Source organism: Mirounga angustirostris, unplaced genomic scaffold (genome assembly GCF_029215605.1).
Source record: "Mirounga angustirostris isolate CCGP_5_RB_7025 unplaced genomic scaffold, mMirAng1.0.hap1 SCAF_14, whole genome shotgun sequence".
In the NCBI taxonomy this organism is placed as follows: domain Eukaryota; kingdom Metazoa; phylum Chordata; class Mammalia; order Carnivora; family Phocidae; genus Mirounga; species Mirounga angustirostris.
In genome coordinates this window covers 79,918,119-79,938,804 of record NW_026991722.1, presented here as the reverse complement: position 1 = coordinate 79,938,804, position 20,686 = coordinate 79,918,119, and the positions used below count along the sequence as shown (strand labels likewise).

Genomic DNA, 20,686 nt, shown 5'->3' with positions numbered 1-20,686 from the left:
GAGAGACCTTTCCAGCACCTGGTTCTTTTGCCTTCAGTGGGGGCCATTTGAAATCTGCTCACCTGAGAGGTGCAGAGAAGCTTCAGGGCTTTCCTAACTCCGCCCACACGACCACAGATGTCGAATGACTGAAAAGAGAGAGGAGTATTGGCTGAAAAGTCTCCCAGGATTGTTTAGGATCTCTCTTACCACTCCCGATCAACCCCCACGGATCCCTCGTCTTTGACAACGAACATTTTCAGGACACTCTATCCCATTCGGAGCTCCTCATTCCCCTCAGTTTTGCTTGGCATTTGTCTTGCTGCCTTATGTCAAGAGGCTCCCTTGCTAGCTGGGCCAGGATAGCAAATACATGAGATACATCCTGCCTCTTCCCCCTGCCAAGCCCAGCACAGGCATTGCTAATTGATCACAGCACTCTGCTTCTGAGCCCAGCCAGCACTCCAGTCAGGTACTGCCAGTCGATCAGAATCAGCAGGCAAGAGAAGCCTCAGTGGCGTACAGGGCATGGATGGCCTGGCTAGTCCTGCTGGGAGAAAGGGAAGGGAAGAACACATTCCCCCAGGATTCTCTAGAGCCAGAAACAGAGAAGGGAGAAGAAAGAGGAGGATGTGTTTATGGTTAGGGGGGAAAACCCTGATTTGCACCCAGGAATGGAAACAAGTGTTGGGGGTGGGCAGTGTCGTCTATGGGTAAGAGCTCCAGGCCCTGGAAGCAGGCTGCCCAGGTTTGACACCCACTCTGTTGTCTTTAGCCCAGTGACGCTGGGCGAGTTGCTTCTCTCTGAGCCCCCATCTCCTTGCCCATAAATACAGCAGTAATAATGGAAATATGTGAAGGGAGAGCATCTGGTGAGCTTTACGGGCAAGAAATTAGGGTGGATTTAACCGCAAAAAGGAATGAAGTATTGATATATGCCACCATGTGGATGAACTTTGGAAACATGATGCTAAGTGAAAGAAGCCGGCCACAGAAGACCACATAGTGGAGGATTCCATTTATGTGAAATGTCCACAATAGGCAAGTCCATAGAGACAGAGAGCAGACTGGTGGTTGCCAGTGGCTGGGGGAGGGTAGTGAGCAGGAATGGGAGGGACGGCTTAATGGGTACAGGGTTTCTTTTTGGGGTGATGAAAATGTCTTTGAACTAGATGGTGGGGGTGGTACAGCCCTGTGTACCTGCTCAATGCAACGGAGCTGCACACCGTGAGATGGTTAGTGGTTCATTTTATGTTGTGTGCATTTTACCTCCCTTAAAAAAAAAAAAGATTCCAAGCTCCCCACTTGCCCCCAAGGCCCAGCAAATGAGTGGACCTTCCTCAGGCCAGCCCTCCAGCCCCCGGCCCACCTCACCTTGCAGAGGCTGTAGAGAACAATCAGGACCCCTCCTAGGAAGTAGCTGTTGGAGGAGTCGTCTCCCATGATGTATTTATACCACAGCTGGATGGGGACAAGCGATCGGAACAGCTGGCTCAACTCCTCGATGACCAGATAGAACTTTCCCTGCAACCACACAGAGAGCATCAATTATTATTAGCTGTAAAGGACCCAAAGGACCCAGCCGGGGGTCCCCCAGCCTGGGCAGTAATGACATTCCAGGTCACAGGCAGGCCATTAATCAGCTTTGGAAAGCACTCAGACCTGCTCCTAATGGGTTTGCGATATGGCCGGGGAGACATGGCCCCTGCCCGCCGCCCTCACCCACTGCCCACCAGCGCCGAGGAGCAAAGCTCTGAGGATTGCATTTCAGGGAGGGAGAAACTGGACACTTCTGTTGGAGGGTTGGAGTGTGGGTCACTCCCTGGTGCCTGCTGTGGCATTGGGGGCACCATCCCTGGCCCCACATACAGATTGCTCTTGTCTCGAGGGCTGACCCAGGCATCACGGGGGCCCGGCCTCCGGGGCATGGGCTGGATGGACAACAGGAAGCAAGTAAGGGCAGGCCCAGAGGTGGAGGGGGATATGCGTTCTTCTTCCCAGCTCCATCACCTACAGTCTGCAAGGAGGCAGGGGAACATCTGGGCAAAGGAGATGCATTTGGGATTCAGATGAGGCTGGGTTTGAAGCTTGCATTGCTGCAAGCTCATGGGCCCCAGCTTCCTCATCTATAGAATGGGAACCACAACTCCTGTCTTATAGGTTGCTCTGAAGATTCACAGAGAGCATCTAGCACTGTGCCTGGCACGGAGCAGTACTCAACCAATTCTATTTCCCTTCCTCTCTTTGCCCTTGGACAAGTCCCTCCAGCTTTCTGTGGCCTGAGCTATAAAATGAGACGAAAATAACCCCACTCTGTTATGTCTAATAAATTTAAACATGCCCCTACTTATGACCCAGCATCTCCACTTCTATGTATGGACCCCAGAGAAATGAAAATATATCTGCTTATATGCAAATGATCATATAGCAATTCTATTCATAATACCTCCAAGCTGGAAACAGCCCAAAAATCTTATCAGTGGAAGAATGGATAAACAAATTATTGTATATTTATACAATAGAATACCACTCAGCAATAAAAACGAACAGATGACTGATATACACAACAACATGGGTGAGTCTCACACGCATTATGTCCAATCGAAGGAGACAGTTATAAAAGAATATATATTGTACAATTCTCATTTATATGGAATCCTGGAATAGGTTAACACTAACCTGTTGTGAGAGAAATCAGATCAGTAGTCGCGTGGGGTGAGGAGGAAGACTGACTATAAGGGGCATCAAGGAATTTTGGGGAGTGATAGAGGTATTTTATAATGCGATTGGGATGGTAGTTACACAAGTGTATATATTTGCCAAAACTCATTGAAATAGGGCTGCCTGGGTGGCTCAGTCGGTTAAGCGTCTGCCTTTGGCTCAGGTCATGATCCTGGGGTCCTGGGATTGAGCCCCGCATCAGGCTCCTTGCTCAGCAAGGAGCTTGCTTCTCCCTCTCCCTCTGCCTGCTGTTCCCCCTGCTTGTGCTCTCTATCTCTCTGACAAATGAATAAATAAAATCTTTAATAAAAAAACTCATTGAAATATATGCTTCAAACCAACATTTTTTGGTATTTAAATTACACCTCAATAAAGCTGATTCAAACAAACAAACAAACAAACAGAGAGAAGCAACCATCCCTGCCTCAGGCACGCAGAGCCTTAAAAATGTGAATAGCATTTGCTCCAGCAATTCTATTTTTAGGAATTCATCCTAACAAAATAATCCGGGATATGTGCTGAGATGTGTAAGAATGGTCACTGCAGTATTCTTTGTAACAGTACAAACAGACACAAGTAAATAAATGTACAACAAGAGGGTCTGGTTATGGTGGAGATCTATAATGGAAAGCCGTACAGCCATTCAAACATTATCCTGAAAAACAGCAACTTGACTGTGAAGAAACCCAGCACATATCATGTTAACTGAGTGATCACGGTTTACACCCCCAGCAGTAAGTTATATGGACAGCCTGGACCCCCTGATGTGATGGACTGAGAAGAACATAGTTATCACCTCCGTGGTTATTCTGGTCAACAATGTATAAAACCTGAACTGAGCCATGAACTAATAAGAGACACATCCAAATGGAGGGTCATTCTGCAAAAGAAATGTCCAGCACTCTTCAGAAGTGTCAAGGTCACAAAAGACAAAGACAAGATCAAGGAACTGTCAGGTCAGAGAGGATTAAGGAGATATGACAGATGAATGCAATGTGGGATCTTGGATTCGATAATCTCTGGACTTTGAAAGAGACGTTAGTGGGACAATTGGCAAAATCTGGTAAGGTCTGTAGTTTTCGTTAATAGTAACGGCAATGATGTTAATTTCCTGGCTTTGCTAATTTTACTGTGGTCATACTAGATGTTAACATTAGGGGAACCTGGGGGGACGGTATGTGGCGACTCTCTACTATTTTTGCAACTTTTTTTTTAAAGATTTTTTAAAAATTTATTTATTCGACAGAGAGAGACACAGCAAGAGAGGGAACACAAGCAGGGGGAGTGGGAGAGGGAGAAGCAGGCTTCCCGCAGAGCAGGGAGCCCGATGCGGGGCTCGATCCCAGGACCGTGGGATCATGACCTGAGCCGAAGGCAGACGCTTACCAACTGAGCCACCCAGACACCCCTTGCAACTTTTCTTTAAGTCTAAAATTTCAAAATGGAGGGGCACCTGGGTGGCTCAGTCATTAAGCGTCTGCCTTCGGCTCAGGTCATGATCCCACGGTCCTGGGATCGAGCCCCGCATCGGGCTCCCTGCTCTGCGGGAAGCCTGCTTCTCCCTCTCCCACTCCCCCTGCTTGTGTTCCCTCTCTCGCTGTGTCTCTCTCTGTCAAATAAATAAATAAAACCTTTAAAAAAAATAAATAAAATTTCAAAATGGAAAGGTAAAAAACCATCCTGGTGAAGGATATCTATTGACTTAAGGAAATACTCACATAATAGTTCTGAGTGGAAATGTGCCCCATAAATGCAGAAATATTTATTTTTTTGTGTGTTTTTCTGCCTTTTCCATTTTTTTTTTTTTGTACTGAGCATATGATATATTTACATTCAAGGGGAAAAAAGGTTTATAAAAACACATTGCCTATCCATCGAATGGATGATGACTGGGATGAGGATAGACTTTCTATCTACCCCGCTATATTCCATCTTGATGGGCCTAGGAAGGGGGTCCCTTGAAGCAGATGTGCCCACATCTGCTAAGGACCAAGGAGGGGCATCCAGTTGTCCACTCACCCTAATGCCTGACCTTTGTGACTATTTGGCTGCGTCCTTGTTGTAAGGGCCTTCTATCCCCTCCAGACTCCCACCAGTCCCTGACCCCTGGACATATCCCCCAGAGGGGAATGCTGGTTCCCTCTGCAGCCTGTGGGAAGGTGGAGGTGACTGGGGAGCAGAGATGTGGGGGATGGCCGCCAAGCTTGTTCTACAAGCCAATGGTGTGGTGGGAGCAGGAACAATGGTACAGCAGCTCAGTGGATGGCTAAGGCTGCTCAAGCTCTGTCCATGTCCTGACAGCAGGCCCCAGGCTCTGCTGAATACCCATGTTGTGGGCTTTGTTTTCCTGCACACCCTCAGCCTTAGAGGCCCCATGCTTTCAACTGCGCTCACCCAGGGTCACTCAACTACTGCCTGTTCCAGCTCATTCTGTGCCAATAGGCCAGTCTCTCCCAATGTTCAACCTAACTTGCTTTTGTCACTCCTCCTTGAATTCAGTGAACCTCCAGAGAATGCTCCTTTCCTTTCTTTTCTTTTTTTTTTTTTCTCCTTTCCTTTCTTCCTCTCCTCCTTCTCTCCCATCCATGCATCCATCAATGTATCCATCCTTCTTTCCATTCTTCCTTCCCTCCCTCCTACTTTCCCTCCTGTTCATTGATGTCCCTCCCGCCACCTTCCATTACTGGACAGCCATTACTTACCAGACAGAGCACGAGGCTCTGGTGATACTAACATGATCAAGACCTTGTCCCTATTCTCAGGGAGCTCACTACCTAATGAGTAAGATAGACGCTAGACAAATTTTTGTAATATACTGTGGTACAACTCGGCTAGAGCTGAGCACGAGGGGGCCCCAGAGCTGAGGTATGGGGTGGGAGTGGGAGCGGAGAAGTGATTAGGTAAATCTTCTAAGACCTAAGAGAAGGTATCATCCAAGCTGATCTTGAAATGTTTGCTACTCAAAGTGTGGTCCCTGGACCATCTGCCTCAGCACTGAAGAAGAGCTTGTTAGAAATGCAGAATCTCACACCTCACCCCGGACCTGCTGAAACAGAACCTATAATTTAACCAGTTTCCCAGGTGATCTGGGTACATATTCAAGTTTGAGAAGCACTGTTTTAGTGGATAAGTTAGAAGCAGAACGATGAAGGAAATGTGGGGAGGATGAGGAAGAACAGGTGTCCTAGAAACTCAAAAGTGACAGAATAGACAATGGCCCCATGCCATCTTGGTGAGCAGCCTCCTACTCTGTCTGCCTGGCCTCAAGGTGGGGGAGGACATGACCACCTCATGAAAGATCCTATGTCCCTGTGTCTCTGGAAACCCCTGCAGGCTGGCATCTGGCTAACTCTGGGGACAGACCCTGCTGTCCCCTCTCAGGCAAATCTTTTTTTTTTTTTTAAGATTTTATTTATTTGAGAGAGAGAGCGAGCAAGCGAGAGAGCACAAGCAGGGGGAGCGGCAGAGGGAGAGGGAGAAGCAGGCACCCCACTGAGCAAGGAGCCCAATGCTGGCTCGATCCCAGGACCCTGAGATCATGACCTGAGCCGAAGGCAGACGCTTAACTGACTGAGCCACCCAGGCACCCTGTCTCTCAGGCAAATCTTGCCCAACCAGCCTGGCTTGGCTGTTAGGGGTGCAGCCTCAAGAGCCAGACAGACTGGGGTCAGATCCTGTCAACCACCCCTTCTTACCACTGCTTTTATTCAGCCTTGGTCACTGTCTTTGGATCCCCAATTCTCAGGTTCCATTAGCTGTGGGCGAGTTCCCTGGTCCAGGCCCCAAGCTTCCTACTTGCCCACGAGCAGGTCTAGATCAAGGGTTGGCAACGTTTTTCCGCAAAAGGCTAGATCATGAATACTTTGGCTTTGTGGGTCATACAGTTTCTGTCACAACTATTCCCCTCTGCTTTTATAGCACAAAATCAGCTATAGACAACAGGTAAACACACAGGCATGGCTAAAGTTCCCAGAAAACTTTGTTTACAAAAACAGGTATCAGGGTATATTTGATTTGTGGCCTATGGCTTGCCAACCCCGGTCTAAAACGTCAGAACCTGGAGAAGTCAAACCATGGTGGGAACTCCAACACATCCCTAGAAGTACCAGCTTCTTGGCCCTTCCTTCAGTTACTTCACTATGCAGACCAAGCTCTTCCTCTGCAGATGGAATACCGTCCCCTGCTCTCTGGAGAGTGAGCTAATACCTGTTCACTGTCCAGGCATCAGCTACCTGTCACATGCTCTGGAAAGACTTCCCCAAGTCCTTAGTTACATCCGGCGCTCCTGTCATACCCACCGAATCACTCCTTCAGAGCACTTCTCACAATAGCTACAGAATTATTTCAGTGTCTGTCTCCCCCACCAGACGGTGAGCCCCATAAGTGCAAAGATGATTTGGCTCCCGGTCGGTCATGTTGCCAGCATCTAGCAGAGAGGAGATGCTCGTCTCGTGACTGGGGACCTTTCTGAGGCTAGAGATTCCACCCTCATTCCTCACGTCAGCTTCTCAAGTTTGCTGATGGAGGAGAGGTGGAAGAGGGAACTTCTCTTTAGAAGCAAGCAGCAATGTCACAGACAATGAAATAAAGGGAGTGTCTGCGTGGCACCATGTTAAAGGTAGCAATTAGCTGCTGGGGGGGGGGCACTTGGAGAAGGGGATACAACCCCCCAGGGAAAACTGGGCATATCCCAGTGAAACCACCTCTCTCTAATTAAGCAGCTTTGTAATTCCAGGTTTCTTAAGCGTGTTATTTCTGATGACCACCAAATGGAATGTGTGGTTTCTCTGGGGTGTCAGGGGGCAAGGAGAAGTGATCAGATTGTGAGCCGTCTGTCCCCCACCCCCCCGCCACCTGTGAAGGGAAAACGGGTACGACTGCCACAGGACTGGGGCGTGCAGAGTTCTCCGCTGGGATTCTCATAAAGGGGGCGGGAGCGGCAGAGACGGGAAGGCGGGGACCGTGCTGACTTCCTACTGCTAGAATGAAGGGAGGACGGGGACACGCAAAGTGAAATGGGAAACAAGGAAACAGCAGAGGGCTGACTCTGGGAGGGGATGGTATATGCAGGCGAGCGGGCTGCTGAGAAGCAGGAGAAATGAACAGAGGAGGAGAATTTTTGAGAATGCACCTACGTGGGAAAGAGAATTTGAAGAACTCTGGGGGTGAGGAGGGAGGGGACAGACATCATCGGATAGTGTTAGCAGTGTAATATATAAAGAACAGGTAGACAGGGATGAAAGATCTTTTACAATTCATAGTATTTATGCAGCTTTACCTGTTTATGAATCTCTTTTGTGCACACTTTCTCATGTAGAGAAGCAGGACAGCAGAGCAGGTAAGGGAATGGGATTTGGGACTCCAAGGTCAGATCTGTACCTACTAAATTGGTTGATTTTAGACAATAATTTAATGGCTCTGAGCCTCGGTTTCTTCATCTGTAAATGGGGTTGAATACACACACACACACACACACAGTGGTATGCTGTCAAACCAGGTTTCTGGAAAACAACCAAAGAAGGCCCTGATTTGTGTGTTTGTCAATTTCTGTGGCATAAATACTCCCACAGGGCCCATTTCAAGCTGTCAAGAGTTTAACACCTGCTTCCAAGTTTCTTGAAAACTTAACCATCGGCTCTCGAAAGCCAGGGCAACCTGCCTCCAACACACCATGGGGATTGTGTGAGGATCAAATGAGCAAATGAACCTAAGACCCAGGTAACCAGGGAGGCCTCCGTATGTGACAGGAGCTAGTAAGGAATGTCACGATCATCTGAGGAGATGGGCAATATTAATACCAAATTCTTTTGGAGATGAGAAATGTCAGGTTTAAAAGAACTAAGGGACATCAGAATGAGACTGAAGTGCCATCTGGGACTTCCCAGCCCAGGCCCTGTGATACGTGGCAACCTCCATGGCCTTCCTCTTTACTTGCCCTTCCTCTCTAGCCACGGCTTGTGAGAAGCCCAACTACAAGGAGAGACCACGTGAAGAGGTCCTATAAAGAAGGAGACGCTCTGGGACGCCTGGGTGGCTCAGTTAGTTAAGCATCTGCCTTTGGCTCAGGTCATGATTCCAGGGTCCTGGGATCGAGCCCTGCATCAGGCTCCCTGCTCAGCGGGGAGTCTGCTTCTCTCTCTGCCCCTCCCCACTCATGCTTGCATGCTCTCTCTCTTCTTTCTCTCTGAAAGAAGTAGATAAAATATTTACAAGAGGGAGAGGCTCTGAGACTACAGGTAGGAGAAAGAAGCAAGGCACCCAACCAACAGGGAGAATGCTGGTCTGGGATACAGGAGCCTGGGCACATCATTGCAGCTGCTGTAGCTGATGCATCACACCTGTGAGTGAACAGTCCATCTCGGAGGGTCCAGCCCAGCAGACACCACGTGGAGACCAGCTATCCCTGGCGTGCCTTGACAGAACTCCTGACCCATGGAATCCTAAGCGATAATATCATGGTAGTTGCTTTGGGCCAAACAAAACAAAACAAAACACAACCAAAAAAACCGAAAGCATTCATCTAAGGGTACTTAGTGGGTGCTGTGGATTGAATCAAACCCCCCCAAAATTCCTATGTAGAAGCCTAACCCCCATGGGATGGTGTGAGGAGGTGGGGCCCTTGGGAGGTGATTAGGTTATGAGACTGGAGCCCTCAGGAACGGGATCGGTGCCCTTATGAGAAGAGACATGCTCGTTTCCTCTTTCTCTCTCTCTCTCCACCGCCCCCCACCTCATGTGGGGACACAGCAAGAAGACGACCATCAGCAAGCCAGGAGGAGAGTTTTCACCAGGAACCAAATCAGCCTTGATTTTGGACTTCCAGCCTCCAGAGCTGTAAGAGATAAATGTCTGTGGTATTTTATTAAGGCAGGCTGAGTGGATGGACACAGCTGTCAAGTAGCCAGCCTGGGATTTGGATGCAGGTCTTCTGTCCTATTGACTGGGTTCAAATCACAACTCTGCCACTTTCTAGCTGTATACCTTTGGCAAGGTGCTTCCTTTCTGTGTGCTCAAACCCCTGAGATCATCTCGAATGTCCTCTCTCCAATAACCAATATCCAATCCATCTACGAATCCTATTGGAAACAGCTCTTTTGCTTCTGCTTGTCCTTCTGTCCTCGTCCTTCTATGGTTTTTTTCTTCACACGGTATCTAGAATGAGCTTTTCAAAACACAAGGCAGATCAAATCAACCCTGAGCTTGTACCTGTGAAAATCTGTCTCACTCGGAGTGACATTTGAAACCCTTGCCATGTCTTCCAGATCCTGTAAGATCTGCCCCCTGCCCACACGTGTGATGGGGCTGATGGGGGACAGCCAAGCGCAGTCCTACCTTAGGGCCTTTGCACTTGCTCTTCCCTCTCCCTGGAGCCCCCTCCTTCCTGAGATCTGCCATTTGGCTCCCTCACTTCCCTTGCATCTTGGCACAAATGTCACCTCATCAAGAAGGATCACAGAACGATGTACATAAAGCAACACCCCTGCGCTCCCTCCCCACCTCTCCCTGCCACTCTCCACCCTCTGTATTCTGCTTGCTTTTCCTTTCTTTTTTAAAAGATTTTATTTATTTATTTGAGGGAGAGAGACTGAGAGAGACAAAGAGAGAGAGCATGAGCGGGGTGAAGGGCAGAGGGAGAAGCAGACTCCCCGAGGAGCAGGGAGCCCGATGTGGGACTCGATCCCAGGACCCTGGGATCATGACCTGAGCCGAAGGCAGATGCCTAACCAACTGAGCCACCCAGGCATCCCTCCTTTCTCTTTTTTTTAAAGATTGTATTTAGGGCGCCTGGGTGGCTCAGTTGGTTAAGCGACTGCCTTCGGCTCAGGTCATGATCCTGGAGTCCCGGGATCGAGTCCCGCATCGGGCTCCCTGCTCGGCGGGGAGTCTGCTTCTCCCTCTGACCCTCCTCCCTCTCGTGCTCTCTGTCTCTCAGTCTCTCGGTCTCAAATAAATAAATAAAATCTTAAAAAAAAAAGATTGTATTTATTTATTTGAGGGAGAGAGTGAGTGACAGAGAAAGAGCACAAGAGGGGGGAGGGGCAGAGGGAGAAGCAGACTCACCACTGAGCGGGGAGCCTGATGTGGGGGACTTGATCCTGGGACTCCGGGATCATGATCTGAGCCAAAGGCAGTCGCTTCACCGACTGAGCCACCTGAGCGCCCCTGTACTCTGCTTTCATTTTCTTTATTACACTCGCCCTCTGACAGAGTCTATATTTCTTTTTTTTTTTTTTTAAGATTTTATTTATTTATTTGACAGAGAGAGAGATAGCGAGAGCAGGAACACAAGCAGGGGGAGTGGAGAGGGAGAAGCAGGCTTCCTGCCGAGCAGGGAGCCCGATGTGGGACTCGATTCCAGGACCCTGGGATCATGACCTGAGCCGAAGGCAGATGCTTAACGACTGAGCCACCCAGACGCCCCTATATTTCTTTGTTATGTGAATGTTAACCTCTGAAATACAGGCTCTGTGTCTTTCTGGTACCACCGTTTCTATCCACAGAAGCTAGAACGGTGCTTGGCATCAAACAGGATGCTCAATACACCCCCCTGCTGAATGAAGAAGTGGGCCTCGGTGTCCTCATCTATAAACTGGAGGTAATAATAACATCCCTCCAAGGGTTGTGATGTTAGTAATATCAAATATATACATTGAGGGCTTTTCACTTGCCAGGCGCTGTTCTAAGCACTTTGCCTTAATTCATTTAGTCCTCATGACAACCTAGGAGATAGGAGCTATCACTACCCCTATTTTATAGAAGAGTAATCTGGGGCACAGAGAGGTTAGGTCACTTGCTCAAGGTCACACAGCTTGTAGGTGGCAGAGAGAAAATTTGAACCCAGACAGGCTGGCTCCAGAGGCCAGTTTAAAAATCCTTCCTGGTCAGAAAAAGAGGTCACATGAGGAAAGAGCTTAAAACAAGGTGTGATGGGTCACCATATAAAAATGTTGGCTATTATTATTGTTCTTGCGACTGCCTGTCAGCTAAAGGAAGCTCATTTTGGAGTAAAGAGCTAAAGGGAGATGTCACAGCCACTCTGGATGGGTGCTGGCTGTCCCAGCCCGGCCAAGTTTCCTGGATAAATCTGGTGTGTGGCTGGAAGGCAATGTTTGCCAGCACTCCTTAAAGGCTGGCTAAGGGCTGGTTAGCACTCCAGGACTGTGCCAAAAAGCCAGACACACTGCAATGAGGAGAAAGACAGCTGTGCCTCCTCCTAGGATATTCCTTGGAGAACACAAACCTGATTATTGAGGACCCCCGCTTATAACGCTCCATGGCTCCCCACTGCCCTGAGGACAAAGCCTAAACAGCTTACCCAGCCTTCTCCATGTGGCCCCGTCTACACTGGAGCCATATGGCCACCTCGCATGGGCATGAGGCTCCCGCTCACTTCTGCACAAGCTGGGCTTTTCCTTCCCCATCTTACCTTACCACTCCTTCCCTGAGCTTCCATGGATCACCTCCCCCAAATCTATTCTGCTTTGGGGGTGACCTTGTGACCCGGATTGTGCCTACTGTCTAGGATTCCCATGAGCTTCCAAGTAAATCAGTGTTTCTCAGTGGTGTGGGACCCTGAGGGGGTCCCCAGGACACTTCTGGGGGCTCTGTGAAGTCGAAACTATTTTTATACTAATACTAATACATTATTTGACACCTTTGCTCTCTACCAAGTGTACAACGGAGTTTTTCCCAAGGCTCATGACATGTGATTTGCAACAAATGAGAAAAATGCAGTGATCTTTTCTTGAGCCAGGTGTTAAAGAAATCTATTAAAAAAATAAAGAAAATGCCTTTCTTCTCAGTAATTAAAAAATACAATTAAAGAAAAAATTAAAAATGTTTCATTAAGATATGTTATTAATGTTAATGTATAATTGGCTGATTATTTTAAATTAATTAGTATTATACAAAGGTCAGTTTTTTTAAAGTTTTATTTATTTAAGTAATTTCTACACCCCACATGGGGTTTGAACTCATGACCCCAAGATCAAGAGTTGCATGCTCCTCTGAGTCAGCCAGGTGCCCCCAAAAGGTCAGAGTTTTAATTTCTATGACAGTGAATGTGGATAGTTATAACTCATATAAAGAGAAGCTCCTTGGATCCTCAATACTTTTGGAAAAGTGTGAAGAGGACCTGAATCTAAAACATTTGAGAACCTCTGAGAAGCACCTGTCACAGAGTAAGTGCTCAGTAACTATTATGTGTGTTTCTTGGATTAGGCTGTGAGCTTCATGAGTGCAGAGAATCATATCCTGTTCACCATCTTTCCCCTATGCCTAGTCAGAGTGAGTCCCTAGTTGCTGGCTGCTACCCTATCCTTTCTCACCTACTTCTTTAGTCCTACAGTCCTCAGCTTTGTAACTGGATGCACAACTATCTTGAACAAAGACTGTTTCTCCCAGGTTCCCTTGCATCTAGATGCCACTTTGGTCACTAAGATATAGGATAAGTGTCATGTGACAACTTCAGAGAACCTTTCACTTTATTCTTCCCCCTTTCCTCCATCCTGCTGTCTGGAACTTGGACATGATGGCTTGTGTTCTGGTTGCTATCTGGTTGCTATCCCACACCCTAGGATTACTGAAGCAGTGAGCTGGAAGGTGTCACATTACTAGGTTTGGGTTGCTCACCTTGGGTTTTGCATGGGAAAGAAATACACTCTTTTTACATTTAAGCCACTATTGTTTTGGGTTCTTTGCTGTTATCCACTTATTCCAATTCTAACTAATACTGAGGGCTTGGCATCCATTAGTGATCAACAAATGTTTGTTGAATGAATGAATGAATCAGTGAACGACTAAATAGGTGGGCTAAATGATCATGGTTCAAACAGCTAGGTTTTTCACAGGAGTGGCTCATAGAGAGCCCTAATGCTGAAGGTGCTAGGAACTGAGGTCTGCATATAAGGAGGGGGAGGAAGGGGGTTGTCCAGTGACTGCTGGTTGGAGCACATGTGGGAAAGACATGCAGTGTAGAAGGAAGGAAAGAAGGACTGTGACATTGGGTACAAGTCCCAGCTCTGTCTCTTCCAAGCTGGTAAGGCCCTGGAGTCTGAGCGGGTACAGTGGTGAAGAAAACGGATGCTGGAGTCTGATGACTGGGATTTGAATTTGGACTGTCTCTGACCGACTGACCTAGGGTAAGTCGCTTCATCCCTCTCTGCTTCAGTTTTCTCATTGGTAAAATGGGGATAAAGGTAACGCCTAGCTCGTAGGGTGGCTGGGAGGATAAATGAGCTAATGCAAAGAAAGCGTTGAGTCCAGTACCTCGCTCATGGGAGTACCACGGCCCCTGCTAGCAGTCTGGCAAGCATAAAATATCTTCCAGACAAAATGAATTAAGCCTCATCAAACAGGATGGCAGTGGACGGGGAAGGCAGGATGGATTGATTTTCAGGGGCGCCTGGGTGGCTCAGTCGTTAAGCGTCTGCCTTCGGCTCAGCTCCTGATCCCAGGGCCCTGGGATCGAGCCCCGCATCAGGCTCCCTGCTCCGCGGGAAGCCTGCTTCTCCTTTTCCCACTCCCCCTGCTTGTGTTCCCTCTCTCACTGTGCCTCTCTGTCAAATAAATAAATAAAATCTAAAAACAAACAAACAAACAAACAAACTGATTTTCCTATGTTAGCCACGTATAATGTGAAATGGTGTTAAAAGTGCCAAGTTTGAAGTCAGATAGCTGGGGGTGCATCCTTTTTGCTGTGTGGCTTTGGGCAAGTTGTTCTCCCTCTCTGGGCCTCAGTGTTGTTTTGTGTGATGGCAGTATTGACCCAGCTCTGACATTCTGGACTTCTAAGCACTGTTACAAGAACTACTGGTGTAAGAGTCTGTATTATAGCGTCACTTTTGGCTGTAAGTGACAGAAAGCCTACTTGAAGTAGGTTATAGAAAGATTGTGATGTACTGGGTCACGAAACTGTTGAAGGCAGGGGTGGCTCTGGTTCCAGTACAGCTGGGTCCAGGAGTGCAAACAATGTGGCCAAAGATCTCTATTTCTTTAGTTCTTTCCATCTCTCCTCTTTCCCATCTCTTGGTTCAGGCTGTCTCTGCTACTCTTGTGTGTAAGCTTCATTCACTCCTGCCAAGGCCAGGCCCTCTCCAGGTGGCAATCATGATGATGATGATTATAATTATTACTATTTCTTAGCTCTTATTATGTGCTAGGCACCACGCCGCGCACAACACTTTGCGGGAGGTGCTATTAATGCTCCCACTTTACAGATGAGGAAACTGAGGCACAGCGAGCATTAGGTAACCAGACCCATGTGATCTGGGTAAAGTGCTGGATTCACCTATATCTGGTGGGAAAGATGACTACTGCCAGTCCCAAGCCAACAGTCTTAAAGCTTCAACTCCAACACGAAGAGAGACCTGTTTCTCCCTGGACCCATTCACCAAATGAATGGCAGGCCTCCATCCTTGGGACCAAGCTCAGAGGCCAAAGGAGGCCATCGGCTTCTATGATTGGCCGGGCCTGATCACATGGTCAGGGGTGGGCGGAGCGCCGTGACTGACAGCCTCATCAGAACCACAGTGAAAGGGCGAGGCGGCTCCCCCAACAGAAAGAGGGTGTCAGGAAAAGGAAAGCTAGCATAGGGCCACACAGAGTCTTCCTTGCAAAGCCCCACCTTTCCCGTGGGGGGAAATAAGCAGGACTTGGGTCCACACCTGCACCTCCCCCCCCCCCCGGCCGGAGGGGCCCGGGGCGGGGGGCGGGGGGCTGGTAGAGCAAAGGGCCCTTCATCCTATATTTGCTTCGCTCGCTCTGGACTGCTCATTAGCTTTTGATCGCGACCAGGACGGGTCATACTTCCTGCTCCGAAATGGGCAGGCTGGGCCGGCGTAAGGGGCTGAAAACAAAGACTTGTTTCCTTGGCAAAGCATCCTGCAGGTCTGTTATGATTGCAGGCTGCACGGGGACCGCAAAGCCCTTCAGAACAAAATGAGGAACAGCGACCTCTGAGGTGCTGTGCCATCGGCCAAGGGGCAGGCGCTCCCAATCTAAGTCTTCTTCATCTTGAGAAGGCCGCGGGTGGGGACGAGTTTGGAAACACTTCAGAACAGCGTGGCGAGGAGTGGTAGGAGGAAGAAGTGTTTAGGGGACTGGGGACTGAAGGAAACCTAGAGGTCATGAAGGAGGGGAAAGGAGAAGAAAGTGATCTCCTTATTACCAAGCACTTACCATGGGTCAGGAATTGCACATCCACTGCTACCCTGGTGGCTAGTTATGATCCGTTCCCATTTCTCCGATGAGAAAGCTCAACAGAGGCATGGGAGGAAGGAATAGATTGTGGGAGACCAAGTTACAGGAAGAATTACAAGAGGGAAGAGAGAAGAAACCAGCAATTTTATCACAGTTGGGTGATAAAATTTCTCTTTGGAACACTTAGCATACTGCCCCCAAGGCTCTCTACTCTGAGAATCCAAGCAGATGGACCTTGTTATCATGAGCCACAGTTAATAGGTGAGGAAACACGGGCTCAAAGAGGCAAAGGAAACTGTCCAAGTGCTAGATAGGGGTAGAGCCAGGGTTCAAAACCAGTCTGACTTCCCATCTGGTGCTCTGAGCCACTGTGATGCAGACCCGTGGAGTTAAAGTGAGATGTGGGGAGAGAGAAAAGATTCAAGATGTGTGTGTGTTGGGGGGGGGAACTGAAGAGGGATGATGAACGTCACAATAATGGGTGCCCTTGGCAGGGGTACTGACCAGAAGGAGGAATGAAGGAGGCTTCTGGGTGCTGGAAATGTTTTATACCTGTGCTGCTCAATACAGTAGCCACTTGTCACATGTGGCTACTGAGCATTTTAAATGTGGCTAAATCCGAATTGAGATGTATTGAAAGTGTAAAATACACAGAGTTTTCCAAGTCTTACAAAAAAGGTAAAAGAGCTCATTAAAATTTTTGTACTGATAACCTGTTGAAATAATACTTTGGACATACTGGGATAAATAAAATATATTATTAGAATGAATGTCACCTGCTCCTTCTTACTTGTTTAACGTGACTGCTAGGAAATGTGAAGTTATCTATGTGGCTTGCATCACATTCCTATTGAAGAGCGCTGAGATCTTGAAACATATGGACATACATATACATATTTTACATATAGATACATGCATATGCAAAAATTCATCGAGCCTCTACACTTATAATTAGATCATTTTACAGTATGTAAGTTGTACCTCAATACAAAAAGAAAAAGAAAAAAGCAAAGAGACGGGCGAGGCAGAATGGATTGGGGCAGAGAGCGCGGCAGGTGGGGGCGGGGCCGTCGGGGGCGGGGCCAGAGGCCGCTCGTTACCCGGCAACGGGCGCTGTCGGTGACGTCACCGGCCGGCGGCAACCATTAATCCACCTCCCGGCGGCGCGGGCCCGCGGGGCCGCCTGCCTCCTCCTCCCCGGGGCCCGGATGAGATCACCGCGGCGGGCGGCCAGGCTGTCCCCGCGCTCCCAACAAATCGACTCCTCGGCGAGCGCCGGCATCTCATGATCTCATGGCCCCCCGGGACGGCGCCGGCCGATGAGGTCACAGCCCCGCGCCCCTGTCGCCCCGCTCTGCGCGCCGCCGGCTCCGGGTCGGGGCTTCCGTGCGCCTTCGCGGGTACCGACTCCCGAGCCGGCCTCTCAGTGACCTCTGCGGACAAAGGAGGTCGCTGTTTGCGAAGGGCAAAGCTGCCTTTTTCATTCTTTCACGCGCCTTCGCCACCCCTAAGGTCACGTACCAGCAGGGAGTGACCGCACCAGCTCCCCTGGCCTTGGGGTCGGGAGCGGTGCCATGCGACTTGCCTGCGTGATTTCACAGCTGCCCAGTGAAGGAAGTTCTCTCCTTTGCTCTGTCTTACGCGGGAACTGAGGCTCGAGGGATAAGCGACCTGCCCCAAGTTTCCCCAGCTTAGGAACGCGCAGAGCAAGGACTTGAACCGAGATGGTGTGAATTAGCCCTTTGCATCTCCCTTTCTCTGCACCTTTGTCCCAGTTCCTGCCCTGGTGGGGACGGTGCAATGGCCACGCTTGCCGGGTGCCCACGACGTACTTGGACACTTTATATTAAAGGTCACTATTCCACAGGACAAACCCACCCGAGAAGTATTATAAGGGCTAGTTTGCAGGTGGGAAGAGGAGGCTGACAGAGGTGAAATGACTGGCTGCAGAGCTGGGATGTGATTCAGTAGCACAGCCTTTGTATCACTCTTCACCACTTTCTCCAGAAAAAGGAAGACTTCCTGTTGACAGTGGACAATATACCTTCTCTCCTCTCTCCCACCCCCAGGGTCAGCCATCAAATGCAGAGGAGCCAACGAGACCCTTAGAAAGCTTGACAACTCACTTGCCAGCAGCAGGTTCTTCATCACTTACTAACTGCTCACTAACAGCTCCTCAACAGACCTTAGCAACGTACATTGCCATGGCTGACAGGAAGGAAGGCAAATGACACAGAGCCCCTGTGTTGAGCCAGACATTGAGTCAGAGCCTATTACCAAGGGCAGAGCTGTGAGTGGGTAATTCCCAGCTCCATTTTGCAGATGACAAAACCGAATTTACTTTTACCGAAGTCGGATGGCAAGGAAGTACAAGTTTCAGTCCAATACCATTTGTGCAGAGAAAGCCCTTCCCATTTCCCTAAATGGGTCTCCCATGAATTCTGTTTTATTTTCTGCCTGGTGCTTATCACAATTTGAAGTTTCACATTTGCATGCTTATTTGTTTAATGGTGATCTCCCCAACCAAACAAAAGCAGGGACCCTGTTTCATTCACGGCATTCCTATATCTACACAGTGCCTGCCATACAGTAGATACTTAATATTCCTGGAGTGAACTCAAAGAATTGGTGGCTCAAGCTGGTAGGCAGTGCTGATTTTCAAGCCCAGGTCTGTTTGAGGATAAAGCCTGGGCTTGTTGTGTTCTTTCTAGGCAGTCCAAGGTTCTTGGTACAAGTACTTTACTCACTGTAAAGTTCCTCTGGTGCTCACTCAGAGCCTATTAATTCTAAATTTATTACAGTATTGACAAACTTGATGTTCGGGTCTCCCAACCAGCAGCATCCTTGCTGGGTAAGAGGAGAGAATAGAGGAGGAATTCACAGGAAATTAAGTATGGAAGGCAGTAGGGTTATACATAATAGCTCAGCAAGAAAGGAGAGAAAAAAGCAGACGTACGGACAATGAGGGAAGGGTAACTGCAAAACTCTGTGGTTTCTTATGAGCAAAGGGAGGGAGGGAGATGGATGGAACCCAGGATGTGTGCACAGGGAGTTTCTAAGGTGCTATTAATTTTCTAATTTTTTAAAAAGATTTTATTTATTTATTTGACAGAGACACAGCAAGAGAGGGAACACAAGCAGGGGGAGTGGGAGAGGGAGAAGCAGGCTTCCCACAGAGCAGGGAGCCCGATGCAGGGCTCAATCCCAGGACCCTGGGACCATGACCTGAGCTGAAGGCAGACGCTTAACGACTGAGCCACCCAGGTGCCCTAATTTTCTAATTTTTAAACATGATTATTTGTTATTATTTTTTGTACCTTTTATGTGTTATTTTTTTAAAAAGCCACAAGCAGCAAATTTGCCCACTCTTTAAACCAACTATAACAATCTCATGAGCCAGGGGCCAAATTAGTACCCTCAATTTGTAGATGGGGAAACTGAGGCTCAGTTTCAGAGAAGTTCATCATTTTGCCTACGATCACAGAGCTAATAAGTGGTACATGTGGGATCTGAATCTAAGTCTGTCTGATGTCAGCGTGGATGCCCTTATTTATCCACCATCACATCCTGCCTCCTGATAACTGGACACTTGATATTAAAGACCAGAGCTGGTCAAAATGTGTCACCTGCTCCCTCACACCCCTGATTTCCTACAAAGGTCCTCTCTCTGCTCTTCTGGCTTCAATGCCCAGGATGAGGAGGAGGCCAGAAAGCATGCCAAAGGCTGGGATAGGTTTCTGGTGCTGTGGCCCCAGGGGCCAGCTGACAGAGTCCTTAGAGCCTGGCTGTGGCCCCACAGGAGTCACCAGACTGGGAGGAGAGCTCTGCCCCTCAACAGCAGCAGGCAAGCACCCAATTTCATTGGCTGTGGTTCCCTTGATTTAAGAGCTTCAGCCCCACGAACAGGAAGGGCTCAGGCCACGTGTCCCAGCAACGTGCACATCAGGAGCCTCCTTACAAACAGGGCTTTGCTCTCTGGGACCCAAGAGAGGCCCAATTATAAGGTGTTGATGATTAAGCCTGAAATGGCCTGGGACCCTGTTAGCTGCAGAAAGGCGGTCTCTTCCCTTTGTCCCGGTCCCAGGTGGATGGATGTGCTTCTCTGTCCCCACGTCAGCTACAGTCTTAGGCAACTGACCAAGCCTGTTGGCCTCCTAAAACACTGGGGGTCAGGTGGAAGGGAGAGAGTCAGAGATAGGCAGAAGGTGCTTCCTTCCTGGTGGTCTAGAGCCCATGACTTGGAACTAGATGGACATGGGCCCCAATTGCAGGTCTGTCCTTATGCTGGGAGGTGACTTTGCCCAAAGGTGACATCACCTCTCTAGGCCTCAGTTTCCTTATCTGCAAAGTGTGTGTGTGTGTGTGTGTGGGGGGTGACAGGCTTAATAGTGGCCCCCCAAAGATGTTCCACATCCTAATCCATGGATCCTGTGATGGTATCTTGCAAGGCAAAAGGAATTTTGTGTCTGTGCAGATGTGATTAAGTTAAGGATTTTGAGATGGGGAGATTATTCTGGATTATTTGGGGGGAGGGGGACAATGTAATCACAAAGGTCCTTGTCAGAAGGAAGGAGGGTCACAGTGAAGAGAGCAGAGGTTAGACAGATGTGCTTTGAAGCTAGAGGAAGGCTGTCAAAACCAAGGGACGTGGGCAGCCTCTACAAGCCAGAAAAAGCAAAGAAACCGATTCTTCCCTAGAGCCTCCAAAAGGAACCGCCCTGCCGACACTTGGACTTTAGCCCCAGGAGACTGCTTTTGGATTTGTAACCTCCAGAACTGTAAGATA

At 48.7% G+C, this 20,686-nt stretch overlaps 1 protein-coding gene across 2 annotated transcripts in view; it reads right to left on the bottom strand.

Annotated features, from left to right (window-relative positions):
* The window catches only part of RNFT2 (ring finger protein, transmembrane 2), a 69,651-nt gene that overhangs the window by 11,198 nt on the left and 37,767 nt on the right, over positions 1-20,686 (bottom strand). For both annotated transcript variants that reach the window (XM_064578439.1, XM_045886471.2), the window contains 2 exons: positions 1,354-1,503; positions 63-128 (listed from right to left, as the gene is read on the bottom strand). In XM_064578439.1, the coding sequence (XP_064434509.1) occupies positions 63-128; positions 1,354-1,503 (216 nt within the window). The remainder of the gene's footprint in view (positions 1-62; positions 129-1,353; positions 1,504-20,686) is intronic.